General features: G+C 50.4%; 1 protein-coding gene across 6 annotated transcripts in view; it reads right to left on the reverse strand.

Annotated features, from left to right (window-relative positions):
• Nucleotides 1-14,907, reverse strand: part of LOC121168477 (glutathione S-transferase Mu 1-like) — a 135,940-nt gene that overhangs the window by 119,178 nt on the left and 1,855 nt on the right. For 2 of the 6 annotated variants that reach the window (XM_040998654.1, XM_040998653.1), the window contains 3 exons: nt 14,621-14,716; nt 14,422-14,532; nt 12,405-12,510 (listed from right to left, as the gene is read on the reverse strand). In XM_040998654.1, the coding sequence (XP_040854588.1) occupies nt 12,421-12,510; nt 14,422-14,532; nt 14,621-14,716 (297 nt within the window). In that variant the 3' untranslated portion in view covers nt 12,405-12,420. Of the gene's footprint in view, nt 1-12,404; nt 12,511-14,421; nt 14,533-14,620; nt 14,804-14,907 lie in introns of those variants that run through there. The other 4 variants (XM_040998647.1, XM_040998643.1, XM_040998650.1 and 1 more) reach the window with 4 other exon arrangements.

Raw genomic sequence — 14,907 nt, forward strand, 5'->3', positions numbered from 1 at the left:
AAGGGGCTGCATTTAAGGTGCTCTCAATCTTTTCACCTGAAATGCTCAATCTCAGAAGGGAGTGAGCAGGGCAGGACTCAGTCCTACAGACCCATAACCAGAGTGGATACCAGGATAAGGACTGGACATTAGCAAAGCCATGACTATGGCCAGACACAGTAACCTAGTGGCTAAAGTCTTCACCTTGCATGCCTTAGGAAACCATATGAGTGCTAGTTTGTATCTGAGCAATGCCACTTCCCATCCAGCTCCATGCTTGTGGCCTGTTGAATCAGTAGATGATGGCCCAACATCTTTAAACCCTGCAATCGAATGGGAAACCCAGAAGAAACTACTGGCTCCTTGTTTTGGATTGGCTCAGTTCTGGATGTTGTAGCCTGGGGGTGGGCACTGGAAGGCCTCTAAGCGATGAGCAGAGAGAGTGTCCTGGAGACCTAGCAGACAGGACAGAGCTACACAGTGTGAAGGCCATAGGATCCTGGCTTCCTACTGTGGATGCCCACACCTAGGCTCCTGCTCAATGAATGTGAGTCTCTGCACATACACAGGGATCATACTGTGATGCCAAGCAGTGAGTGAGATGCCCCGTACCACAGAGGGGCCACCTCTGTTCTCTGGGGTACCTACAAGACCACACGTTCTCACCAAGTTGCACAAGAAAGCAAGATGATGGGCGCCGGTTCTAATTCCGGCAGCCCCGCTTCCCTTCCAGCTCCCTGCCTGTGGCCTGGGAAAGCAGTCGAGGACGACCCAAGGCTTTGGGAACCTGCACCCGCGTGGGAGACCCGGAAGAGGCTCCTGGCTTCGGATCGGCATAGTATCGGCCCGTTGCGGCTCACTTGGGGAGTGAATCATCGGACGGAAGATCTTCCTCTCTGTCTCTCCTCTCTGCATATCCGCCTTTCCAATGAAAAAAATAATAAAAATAAATCTTAAAAAAAAAAAAAGAAAGCAAGATGGCTGAGATCAATCCCACCTCTTTCTTGTAACCCCAGATACTGTCAGGATCCTTGATTGGCTGTCCCTCAGAGGGTTGGGGATGCAGGGCCTGCACCCCAGGTGATATAGCACCTTTCAGGTGGGCTGCTTAGAAAAGGAACAGCCAGTGACAGGCAGGATAGTGAACAGGCATTGATATAAAACACAGTAATGGTAGGAAAGGGAATTAACCCAGCGTTGGTATATTGGTAGAGCAAGCTAATCCTCTGACTGTGGTGTTGACATCCCACATGGACCCCAGCTCATGTCCCAGCTATTCTATTTCTGATCCTTGCTTCTGGTCTCAGAAAGCAGCAGAAGGTATCCCAAGGCCATGGGCTCCTGTACCCAATGAGAGACACAGAAGAAGCCCCTGACTCCTTGCTTCACAGCAGCCCATCTCTGGCCATTGCAACCATTTGAGGATTCAACTGTGGATGGACAATCTTTCTCTCTGTGTTTCTCCTCCTTTCTCTTTAACTCATTCAAGTAAAATAAACAAAGCTTTCTTTTAAAATAAAGAAAGCTGCCCACCCTGCACATTCAGGAGGGAAACTGAGCCATACAGAGGGAAGAGCTTCCCCAGGCTCACATTTTTTTGTTGGGGGACAGGGCTGGGCCCAGCCTGGCCAAGACTGTGGGACCTTGAGCTGTGTGCTTTCTTTCCCTCCCCTCCCACAGGAAGTCCTGTCCTTCCCTGTCTGCTCATTCTCTCTGCTGGGTTGCTTGTGTTTCTCACAGGAGAGGGACCATCAACCACCCCACACACAAAAAATAAGACAAGGGGATGAGAACATGCCAGCGCCTCTCAGAAACCAACCTTGGTGTTCTCACAGCAGCTGTAAACTTCAGGGGAAGTGGTACAGGGAGATGATCAAATCTAGGCTTTCCAGAAAGAGCCCTGATCCTTACCCTTGAAAGCAGGAAGTCCAGATTTCTGTACCTATTACCAGAGACAAACCTCGCTGTGTCCTAACCCAGCTCACCTCCAGCCCGGCCCCAGGCACCAGGCCCAAAATGCTCCGCTGGGCTCTGTCAGCCTTCACATCAGGACTGGGAGTTCCCTGATAGCAGTTAAAGGAGTTCAGGAGATGTAGGACTGCCTCTGCCCAAGATCCTGACACACGCACTGCCTCCCCAAGTCGGGCCAGCTCTTCCTTAATTCCCAAGGCCGTGCAGTGGGGACCTGAACCAGAGCTGATGAGGAGGAATGTGCTTTGATGGAGGGTGTGATGGGATGCACAGTGTACACTGAGACCTCGTGGGAGGATGCTCTCCGAGTCCGGAATGAAGTAAGCTTTGCTGTCACCAAGAAATTAAACCTGGGTGACAGATGAACACCTGGGAGCTGAGGTAGGGCAGTGCTCCCCAGCACACAGGGGTGCTCCACACTCTGTCCAATCAGCTGGGCCTGTGGTTCTCCAACTACACTCAGTTCTGGGATGGGCTCCTCCATGCATGTCCTTCTATGCCCAACACCAGGGCCCACCCAGAAGGTCAGTGCACACGAGTGACAATAAAGGACTCTCCCCCATCCCTGATGCAACACAGGAGGCACTGGAGTAAAGGGAGCGAGAGAGGGAGGGGTGAAAAATGTTTGTCATCAGACACTTCCTGCAAATTCTATCAACGCAAGATCCACATGACCCCTCAAATATGACACCTACGATAGCCCTGGGATCCCCGTGCTCACTGGATTGAACTCACTTGGTGCAGGGCATACATCACAAATCACACAGGGGGACTGTCTGTGACTCTGACACTGAGTCTCAATCCCACTGTGGCTCCAGACACACTGCTGCATATCCTGCTTCTCCCACAGAGTCCTGGACCAGGGTCTGAGGCTTTCCATTTATGAAGAACCCTTGACTGCTCTCCACTGAAGCCAGTGGTTCCTAGAGAGCCCAGCACAGTCTAACCCAGCTCTGGGCTCAAGAGCAAATGACTGACTCTCTGCAATCTCCCTTTCCTGGCTGGTCCAATGGGCTTGAGGCCCTTCTGTCACTCATGAGGATGAACACAATTGGAGCCAGTATTGGGGCACAGCTGAGTAAGCCTCCACTTTCACTGCCAGCATCCCACACTAGAGCACTGATCCTATTCCCAGTTGCTCCACAGCCAATTGAGCTTTCAGTTAGAGGGCTCAGGAAGGCGAGGGATTTGACCCAGGTCCTTGGATCCCTTCCACCAGTGTTGTAGACCCACATGGTGGTCTTGGCAACTAGCTTTAGCCTGGCGCAGTCCTGGCTGTTGCAACTGTTTGGGGTATGGATCATGGGATGGAAGGTCTCTCTGTGTGTTTCTCCCTTTGCCTGTCCTTCTACCACTAAAAAAAAAAAAAAAAAAAAAAAAACTTTGGGCCAGCACTGTGGCTCGGCAAGCTACGCATTTGCCCGCAGCATTGGCAAACCATATGGGTGCCTCTGTGTGCTCCGGCTGCTCCACATATGAGCCAGCTCCATGTTTGTGGCCTGGAAAAATAGCAGAAGGTGGTCCAAGTTCTTGGATCCTGTACTCGTGTGGGAGACCCAGAGCCCAGAGGGACTCCTGACTCTTGGCTTTGGATTGGCTTAGCTCTTCTTTTTAGTCATTTAAGGAGTCAACCAGCAGATGGAAGATTCTCTCAGTATCTCTCTCTCTTCTTCTCTATTTAAATCTGCCTTTCAATGAAAAATAAATCTTTAAAACAAATCAAATTTTTAAAAAAGATCGACATTGATAGAGTAGACATTTTCTAGGAGTTAGTGTGCCAACTGTGTCATGGACATCACATATCAGTGTCTGGGTTCAACTTGTTCACTTCCAACTCCAGCTTCATGCCTATGTACAGCCTGGAAGATGCCACGTAGAAGTCCACATGTGGGTCAAGTGCTTGGACCTGTGTAGAGTGAAGTAGTGGATTGTCGCGCCCACGTGTCTTATTGTCCCGCAATAAGACGCAGACGTGAGTGAAGTCTTCTGCGGTAAAATTTATTGCGCGCACAAAGATGAGGAAGAGGAAGGGGCGACCCCGGCAGGCTTTCTGCTCTTATGTGCTGACTGGCCCCGCCTCCGCCGATGATAGGTCGGCGTCATGATCACGCAGGGTCCTGGGCGACCGGATTCGTCAGTCCCCAGTGTTCACGTGCCAGCCACGCCGCAGCTCACTGCGCATGCGCTAGGCGCCTGCGCAGTACCGCGAAGGCTACGTGACTTCCACCACGCATGAAGGTGTGGCTTCTCCGGCCGGCGCCATTTTAGGCACAGCATGTGGCCAGTGCATACAGATGCGGCTTGCAACATCTCTCCCCTTCTTATACAATAGAAAAAATAAGTTGGTATGGGCCTGTCTTAGGTTGTAGACTCAAGGCACATGATCCGTCATAGGGAGGCTGCGTGGCTTGACGTAGTCCCTGTCTTAGACCGATAATTGTCTGGGTCTATCTTACCCGTCATGGGCTACAACCGCGGTGGTTGTAAAGAGCAATGTCTCGACAAGGCAGTTATAAGAGTGACTACCCTCTCACGTGCAATGGATAAGTCCTGCGAGGTGCAAGGGCTAGTCAGGTGCATCATGCTCGAACTCAGTGCAATGCCATAATGGCCTGAGGTGCAGGAGCCATGATGTCCATGCTCTTAACTAAACCCGCTGAAGCATGCTCAACCATACCATGGGGGAGTCACCATACTGCATGGCTAGTAGGGCTTGATGTATTGCCACACGATCTCGCTGAGCGCGGCGTCTCAGATGACACAGGCAAAAAAGGCATAAGGCACAGCCTGCACATAAGAGCAGAATCAGGACAACCACTCCCACCCATTCCTTAATATGGGAAGTGATGTTCCAAATCCAAGTGGCCAGGGTTTCAGCAACAACAGGATCCACCCGTGTAAAATTAATCTGGACAATGGCGATTCTCAACTCCGACTGTAAAGTATCAAATTCTCTCGTCCAATTTCCTAAAAGATAAGAAGAAAGCTGGCAAGAAAGATTAGCAGCCGTTGAAACATTTTGAAAAGGAATAACACATAAACCTTGACACTAAAATTCTCAGGAAATGCTTGAAAGCAAAGCGTGTCCTGTAGGGGGAATAAAAAATTTACTCACTTTCTCCTTAATATCATCATAAGGGAGAAAAGGTAAATCCAAAGAAGAAAAAATCAAGGAAACACTCGGGCTGAGTGGGCGACCGGTAAGGGTCGTGGAAAAACACTCAGAACTCCTCATCATGGCTCAGCAATCACGGTCCTCACCAACGCCATACAGACCCTTAATTGCACCATCAGCCGTGTTTGCACTGGGCGGGGCACCATTGTCCTGTGGGATTGTAGGAGGAGTTTCTGATTGCGGGTCTGCATGAATCTTCCCCAAGTCAGATCCTGGTGTAAGCACTCCAGCGGTTGCAGAAACGTCAGAAGGCGGTGATGGACAGGAACGAGTCAATCGAGCTGGAACCCAAACCGGAACTGGGGCATCCTGTGGAAACACACAAATGGCTCCTCGAGCCTGCCTAATAACTGGGTCTGGGCCCTTCCATTTGGACTCCAGAACATCCTTCCACTTGACCCAAGATTGCTCTTGCGCCGTGTTAAGGGAATGACGATCTGCAGCACTAAGGCCTTGCTCATCCAGCTGTAAAAAATTGATAGTGAAGAGAGCCAGGGCTAGAGTGGCCCGAGGGCTCTGACTGGCGAGACCAAGTGATTCCCAGGTGGTTTTTTGTTTTTGTAACAATTCCTTAATAGAGCGATGAGCACGTTCGATTATCCCCTGACCTTGTGGATTATAAGGGATGCCAGTCACTAATTTGACGCCCATCTTCATGCAAAAATCACGAAATTTGGCTGAAGTATAGGCGGGACCATTATCAGTCTTAATACATTCAGGTTTACCCCATGCGGCCCATGCTTCTAAGCAATGTTGGATTACATGGATGGCCTTCTCCCCGGTTAGCACTGACGCAAAGAGCACACCAGAAAAGAAGTCCACGAACCCAAAGGTCCTTTCCACGGCCTGCATTATGCATGCCACAAAATCAGCAAAGGGCTCATCTGGCTCCTGTTTAACCTGTGTGATGCCCAGTTTCTCTTGCCCTTTAAGTGAAAGGGCCTTCCAAGCCTTTATAGCTGCAGTAGAGATCTGGGTATACACTGGCCATGGATATCTATTTTGATCATCAGAGTATTGGCCTTGTCCGGAAAGCATATTATAAGTCCAGGTCAAAGCATCACCGCCGCGCTGTTGATTTGCCCGGGCGGTCTCAGCCAAAAGCTCTTGCCATAGGCCCTTCCAATTTAGATATGATCCCATATTAGGGAGAACAGCCTTCACCACAAATTGCCAATCAGAGGGAGTCATATTCATTCCCCCCATACGTTCTAACAGGGACAAAGTGTAATTGGCATGAAGACCATATTGCTTTACAGACATGGCCAATTCTCGCACTAATGCTGCATCTACCTGTCTGTAAACTCTTTCCCTTTCTTCTTCTAAGACGGGGAACATATTTTGAAGTTCCCTGCGTGTGGCTGGATCAATGAGGGAGGAGCCGGCGCCACAACTCATGGGCGGGGCAGATGGCTTCACAGCAGGAGGAGCCATTAGTGTAATGGCTCCAGAGCCCTGAGGCCATGGGCCGAGCGTGGCCGGCGCAGTAGCACCACCATTCTCTTTCTTCTCCTTTTCTGATCCTCCTCTGTCTCCTGCGGGTTTGCGTTCTAAGCGCCTATCCCGCTTGTACCCTTCCTCCGCGTCGGACGTCTCCGAACTTGATGAGGAAGATACTGCTTTCAATTTCACCTCTATTTTTTGCTTCAAACCGGTTCTCCTCTCCCGCTCTGTTTCTGAGAGACTATCCTGGGCAGAATGAAGGGCTTTGTCACTCTCTCTGACCGCTCCCTTACGGAGGGCATAAACCCTCTGCAAAAATTTCACCAGAGAGAACCGTGCGCCCATGTCTATAACCAGAAGCGGTGGTTCCTATACCTCCGATTTATGCTCCTAGTCACCCGAAAGTTCTCCCTCTCAGAGCTCCTTACCTGTTTTTTGGCCGCAGTTCTGACTTCCACCCGTTCGAAACGGGAGGCCCCCTCCAGGTCCCGGGTTTTGGGCACCAGTTGTCGCGCCCACGTGTCTTATTGTCCCGCAATAAGACGCAGACGCGAGTGAAGTCTTCCGCGGTAAAATTTATTGCGCGCACAAAGATGAGGAAGAGGAAGGGGCGACCCCGGCAGGCTTTCTGCTCTTATGTGCTGACTGGCCCCGCCTCCGCCGATGATAGGTCGGCGTCATGATCACGCAGGGTCCTGGGCGACCGGATTCGTCAGTCCCCAGTGTTCACGTGCCAGCCACGCCGCAGCTCACTGCGCATGCGCTAGGCGCCTGCACAGTACCGCGAAGGCTACGTGACTTCCACCACGCATGAAGGTGTGGCTTCTCCGGCCGGCGCCATTTTAGGCACAGCATGTGGCCAGTGCATACAGATGCGGCTTGCAACAGTGGATGAGTTTTTCTCTCTCTCTCTCAAATAAATAAAAACAAACAATTTTTACATGTAAAAGTGTCACAATAGCTTTGAGATTCTAAGATCTAGTTCTACCTGAAAGTCAAGCCTCACAATATGATCATTATTGTTTTAGCTACAGGACTATGAAAGCAGCAGGGAAACATAAAAGAAAACACTGCTGTATCATGGAGACCAGTATACCATGAAATGAACATAATTGCAGTATGCATCTCTACTTCTGAATCAAAGATGGACTCCCAATGAAGCTGTTAAATATATATTGACAACGGGATGCTAGACTTTCTACCAGTGTGTATATCTATGAAGAACCTAAGTGTTTTCTGCTTTGCTTGCTTGGCTGAGAGCTGTGTGAACTCCAGGCCCCACCTGGCAGGTCACACAGGCAGAGCACTCCTCAGAAAGGAGACCCCTGGTGTGCTTGTTAGATAAGTTGCTCACTACCCTATAGCCCACCAGTTTGCGCTTTCTGAGAGTTGCTTGCTTCAAACCCACCAATACAAGCCTGCTAATTTGCTCTTTTTAAAAGTTAACAGTTAAACTGATCAAACATGACTGTATAATTGGGTGGAATTTTGTATAAAAACCCTGTGCTGTTCAGCCTTGGCCCTCCTTCTGCCCCTTCTGCCCCATTCTGCCCCATTCTGCCCCTTCTGCTCTTCTTCCGCTTTTGGATGCAGCTGCTGCTTTAGTGGCCGCCCCTCCCCCAGCCCTACTGGGCCGGGGTAATAATGGCTGAGAACCTAACAGCCTGAATAAACCGCCCTTATGCCTTGGCATCAATTTCAGACTCCTGATGATTTTCTGGGGATCTCAAATCTGGGCACAACACCTACAATGTCATGCTACACTTAAATAACAGAATGATGAACTTGTGACTGTTGCTAAAAGATTATACTATGGTTATAGGGGAAAGCAGTGACAGAGAGTCGGGGAGAGGATGAGAAGGGTGGAAGATGAAATCCCTGAGCTTAAGCAAATGTATCTTGAAAAATAAAAACTGAAACTAAAACAAAACAAAACAAAACAAAACAAAACAAAACAAAACAGGAAACAGTGATCCAAGAGAAAAGCAAATCAGATGCATCACCTCAGCCAGGTGCAAGGTCACTCAGGTTTGAGAGTGTGTCCAGACGCCTGGGACCAAATGCACATGCATGTCAAGGCTCTCATGAAATATGAAATCCACAAAGGTGATGTGCAGAAGGCCAAGGTGGAATGACCACAAATCTCTATGCTCTGAAATCTATGGCAACTCCCTTTTCCTTCTGATGCACCTGTTGCCCTGCAAACCACAGCAGCTTTCACAGACACTGTCAGAAAAGCTTCGTCTATTCAGGAAGTCCCTTTAAGGACTGGGCCTTCAATGCCTCCTGTGACAGAAAACAGCTGTCAACCCCTTCTGACACGGAGAGGCAGCCTGTGTGGTGCTGTGCGTCATTCAGCTGGCCTAGGGTGAGCAGCCATCAACCTGGGACTGAGACCTGGCGAGTGCTCAGGCCTTGATGTTGGTTAGATTCCACTGACTTCTAGACCCCCATCTGTGAGAGGCAACAGAAAAGGAAGGAAATGCACAAATCTGCATCTGTACCAGGGGAGGCCAATAACTCATGGTTCAGGTGCCAGGCGCTCCTTGCAGGTCCTGGTCTCAGACACGGAACAAAATCAAAGTAGCTAAGAACAAAAGCGCTCCAGGAACAAAACCAAAAGTTCTGCCAAGTGGGATGATGGAAGAATGAACTACACGTATGAGTAGCTTCCAAAAAGACAGGGAATATTTATGACTGAAAGTCAGAAAGAGAGAACAAAGATTCCTTTGATCTGCCTCTTGGGAACACAAGCAAATTCCTTTTTAATTTTTTTTCTTTTTGATGATGTTTATATAGTTGAGAAGGATGCATGCCCATGTGGGCTACTGATTAGGGTGTGAAGGGGTCAAGGAGTAGGGGATATTGGATGAGACTTCTGTTTCCAATTTTCTTTTTCTTCTTCATGTGTTTGGGGAAAGAGGGCAGAGAAGAGGAGAAGCCACATACAGCATCCAAATCGCATCAGTACCCATAGGAGGGGGCCAGCTACCTAATGTCATTCCAGGGTCCCCCATGTGAGCGTGGCCTGAGGACAGTGTTCAAATGTTCAAGTGGTTTCAATAGTTCTGATTTTGTTGCTCCAAGGATGAGGAAATCCTTCCAAGGCCCATTGGCTGACATAGCCCACCTTAGAGTCTCCATTCACCTTGATAATTGCTGTCAACACTTGGCTGCCAAAGTTGTCCAATTTGTTCAGCCATCCTTGGTACTAGATGTTCTCTGCAGGCTTCAATTACCTGTCATGATCCCATGTACATTTGGTCACACCATCCACTGTGCAGTCTTCAGCAACCAAACAGGCCCAGTTCTAACATATGCTCTCTGTGGTGAGACCACAGATCCTGTGATTTTGACAGTGGTTATAGTTCTGAGTCCAGCAGGTGCCCCAGACCTGATTGTTGTGTCTGCCAGCCAATGCAGGGTCCAGCTCAGTTCATCGCCCACATCATCCTACACACACACTGGTGGCTGCAGTTTCTGTCTCCAGCCCCATCTCATATGCAAACAATGGGTACCATGGCACAGCCCAACCCTGCCCATCACACACTCAGTTCTCTTATATACCAGTAGAAACAGCTGTGTAGTCAGAGAAACCCCCAATAACCCCCTCCAGGACTGCCCCCAGCCCTGGTTCCTACACATGACAGTGTGTGCAGCAGACTGGTCCAGTCTGTCCTGCATCCCATTTGTCTCTCATACACTTCAATGGTGCTTCAGGATTGCTCAACCCAACTGACCCCATTATCTAGCTCACAGTTCTGCTAGTGAGTGCTACAGCCTGTCCAAGACTGGTCTACACCCAGCCTTGGTTCTCATGTTCACCTATGGGAGCTACAACCCATCAGAGAGGTGTCAACAGTTTCCCTATTAGACTTACTCTCAGCTCCACTTTTGCTTCTTCCTGGTGATTCTGCAATTTAGCTTGAGAGGACTTGCCCCTTTTCCTAGCACTTGCTACCCAATGCTGTGGCAAAGCCCAGCCAGCCTGCACTTATTCTGACTCATGCATGCACTGATGGATTTAGTCACTTATCCCAGCCTGGCTCTCTCCTTAACCCAGGTTACATGCAGGTCAGTGGGTGTTGTACTCAGCCCATCCTGGTTGACATCAAGTTGCAGTTCACCTGCTCATCAGCAGGAGCAGTGTCCCCCCAAGGGGAGACAGCACAGCATTGCCTCACTGCTGGGCTCACCCTCCCTCACACATACACACCAAGTATTTCATGTGCTGGTGTGTGCTATGACCCAGTGTGGCATAGCTTGTCTCACCTCAGCTCCAGGTCATACTGGCAAGTAACAAAAAAAATTCTCACAGGAGTCAATGAAGCAGAACTGGGGACTAGGACAGCACAGTCTAAACTCAAACGTCTTTTTCCAGCACCACCACCATATTACTTCCCTTTTTATCACTTTTTTCTTTAAATATTTATTCATTTTTATTGGAAAGTCAGAATTACAGAGAGAATAAGAGACAGAGAAAGATGTTCCATCTGCTGGTTCACTCCCCAAGTGGCCAAACAGCCAGAGCTGAGTTGATCCGAAGCCAGGAACCAGGAGCTTCTTCCACTCTCCCACACAGGTGCACGGGGTTTCAAAGGCTTTAGACCATCCTCTGCTGCTTTGCCAGGCCTTAAGAAGGGACTGGACAGGAAGCTGGACACAAACTGGTGCCCATATGGTGTCCCAGCACTTGAAGGGAGAAGATTAGCCAATTGAGGCAGTGCACTAGGCCCTGCGTTATTTATTTTTCATTGATTTAGATTATGTGTAAGAAATAGGGAGATGACAGGAACCAATTGGGAGAGATGGTATTGGGCAGAGGTCATACGATAGAGGTGAAGAGAATTTTTGAACAAATGCTTTAATTTGCAGAAACGAATGTCCAGTTCCACCTCCCCTCTGGTTCACCTGATTATTTCCACAGTGCCAAGTCCCACTCATGGCTGAGGAGACTGCCACCACCTCCCAAGAGGGGATTCTTCCACACTTCCAGACTTCCTGAACTGCTATGGTAGGCAGGCACCAGGACACACAACACAGGGAAAACATGCAAGGATTCCACGCAAGGTGTTGACTCAGGTGCCGTGTTTTGTTGTTTCTTTAAAAAGGACAGCAGTCACACTGTAAAGGGATATGCTTTATTGAGAGCAACATTCTGACAAAACAGATGAGGAATAACTACGTTAGTGGGAGCATCCAGGGAAGTGTCCCAGAGGGGATCTGTCCAAGGCCTGCCAGCCCCTTCCCCATCAGGCCCGCAGCTCTCAGAAACAGCACAGCTGCAGGGGAGCTTCAGGGTGAATGAATGAGGAATCCAGGGAAGGGAGAAACCTAAGGTGAGGAGCAGACCAACATGCACAGGGCACAGAAATGACCAAGACACCAGGGCATCCAGCCTGACCAGACACTCACACAGCATGTTGCTTCCCTAGGCCCTGCTATAGCAGCAGAACAAAGAAAACCACAGAATCCAGCATGGTCAGTGCCAAGTCAGGGTTCCCAGGGAAGAGGACAGGTCCAGACTGAAGTTCAAGGGTTTCCTGGGTCACAGCCAGTACCAGGGAGACCTCATGGGGGAGCCCATCTGGCACAGGTGCAGCGAACTCTGGCTGTTTGGAGAGCTCACAGCAGAGATGGGGACTGTTTATTGGCAGGAGGAGCAGCCCAGGGGGCCATGGCTGAAGAAGAGGGCAGAGCTGAGGATGGCCAGACCTCAATGGGAGGGGCTGGCTTAGAGGACAGGAGGCAGCAGGTTAGGGAGGAGGAGGCTGTGGAAGGAGAGGACTGAAGGCTGAGGCAGAGCAGGGGGCCTGAGCACCCATCAGCCCCTCTCACTTCACTTCAGAGCCTTATTTTCCAGTCCATGTGGCACTCTTTAAAAACAGAGGGACTTTGATGAAGCGGCTGGACTTCAAGTAGGCAGCGATTTTTGGCAGGCCCTGTAGGGGCAGAAACAGGAGCAGAGCTCAGAGTCCGTGGTCTCCTGGGGTTCCCTCAGCCCCAGTGTAGGCACAGACCAGTGGGACCAACAGCGGCCACTCTCAGGGCTGTGCTGGCTGCACTGACATCTCCATAGGACCACAGCCCAGGGGACTTCATGCTTTAACACAGACACCTCCCTCCATCACCTCAAAAGATGGATCAGCAGGGAGACGCTAGAACTGGGTCCTTTGTAGCCATGGGAAACGTCAGTGCTGGTTCAGAGGTCGCTCCACGTCTAGCATGATTGACTCCTGGCCACCATGTCTCAAGGGAGACTTGATGGGCACAGCCATTCAGGAATTTTCTCACAGTCAAACACTGAGCAGGCAGAGTATGACACAGCCTGCCACTGCCCCTCTCCTAACTGTTCTGCTCACTTCCCTACCCACATAGGCTCTGCTGCACACTCTCCTTATCCACAGTGAGGCTGCCCGATGCACAGCATTGCACACAGAGCAGGGACGTCCATCAGGAAAAGGGGCTGAGACCATGTCAGGGCAGCCTACAGAGCAGTCCTGATCTTACCCAGTGACTCAGCAGGCCCTCACTGTGGGGAATGGGAGGAGGTGCAGCAGCAAAGGAAGGCAAGGCCAGACACCAATCCTCCCCCTGACACAGGGAGTCCTAACTCCTCCACTTGGTATCTCAGGTCAACCTCACTGCATCTCAATTCTCCTCATCCTGAGACCTGTTATAGTGAGCAGCACCAAGCACACTCCTGGGTCATGCACCTACATGCCAGGGCTGACAGCACCGTGCAGGTTCTCAACAATTCAGGGGGACCCAGACTGTTCTAACCCTAATGGGCCTGGCCCTGGGTACCGCATGGTCCAGCTCATATCTAATCTATGTCCAGTCTCTCCTTTCAGGCACACAGAGCTGAGCCAACTGTTACATAATGCCCAAGGCCACAGGCTTAGACTTCACCCAGAGCTGATAAGAAGGAACTGGGACAGCACATCTCTGCGTGGGGAGGAGAACAGGACAAACATTGCATACTGAACAGCTTGTTGGACTAATGCCTCATACTCCCAAATCTGTAACCAAGTAGGCTTTGTTGTGAGCATGCATGGAGTCCCAGGTGGTCCCTGTGATCCTGTGAAGTGAGGCCCAGGCTGTGCTCCTCAGTAACCAAGAGCTGTTGCTCCTCCATCTCCAAACTGCTGAGTTTGCAGTTCTCTAACTGGTTCAGTTCCAGCATGGAGTCACCTTTGCACAGGCATAAACAAAATGGTAAGCAGCTGCCCTATCTCACAGGCAGAACATGTGGGATACTAGAATGAAACAAGAGGCATCGAAGGAGAAAGAAAACCTACATCATCAAACAAATCAAGTCTCCCCAGCAGAGAATCCACAGTTGTGCTGGGAGCTCAGTGCCTGCACATGGGGATCTCACTGGTTCAATGTGCTCTAGAGATCAAACACATGGACTGTGCGTGTCTCTGACACTGAATCCACCCTACCCGGTCTCAGTTCAGCTGAGACCAGCTACAAACACACACTGCTCAAAGTCTGGCCTCTCCTATAGTCTCCTGGCATGGGACACCAGACTAGACAAGGGTCTGAGGCTGCTCAGTTTAGCACAAAAATCAGAGAAGTCCTGACTGTTGTTCATACACACCAGAGGTTCCTGGGAGCCCAGCACAGCTGTGACGGGCTCTGGGACCCTGATAAATGGCTTTTCCCATGCTGACTCAGTATTCCTTATGAATCAATTGGGAGAGACAACTTGTAGAGATACACTGGACACAGCAGGTGCAGGATGCTAACTCTGAGTCCTGCTGTCAGGGGTTGGTGTGTAGCAGAGCTCCAGGACTCGAACAGAATGAGGGAACCAGAAGAGGCTGAGAGGAGGGTTGGGGATTCACCTCAAATCGAGCCATGAAATCCTTCAGGTTTGGGAACACATCCAGGCAACCAGGAGCAAAAATACGGTTCTGGTCGAGGACATCATAGACGAGGAAATCGGCAATGGTGATCTGCAGAAGCCAGGAGGAGGGAGACAGGGACTTAGCGATAGATCGCCCATGCCCCCTGCTCCTGTCTCCCTCCGTCCCTCTGCCTCACCTTGTCCCCTGCAAACCAGGGCTGCTTCCCCAGGAACTGGGAGTACAGTGTCAGCTTGTCTGGGAGGCCCTTCAGGTAGTCAGGCTTCAGCTTTTCCTGAGGGAGCAAACAGCTGTCAGCACCCACAGACACGATTTTGCAGGAGAGGGTCTGCCTGCCCAGGGCTGCACATGGCCCCGCTGGCTGAGGGAGCAGCCATTTCCCCTGAGCGTGGCAGGAATGTTCACAGTTCACAAAGGATGAGAATGTGATGTGAAATGATGGAACTCAGTGCCTCTGGGCTTCAG

Source organism: Ochotona curzoniae, unplaced genomic scaffold (assembly GCF_017591425.1).
Source record: "Ochotona curzoniae isolate NIBS_2020 unplaced genomic scaffold, NIBS_Ocur_1.0 scaffold_1037, whole genome shotgun sequence".
Lineage (NCBI taxonomy): Eukaryota > Metazoa > Chordata > Mammalia > Lagomorpha > Ochotonidae > Ochotona > Ochotona curzoniae.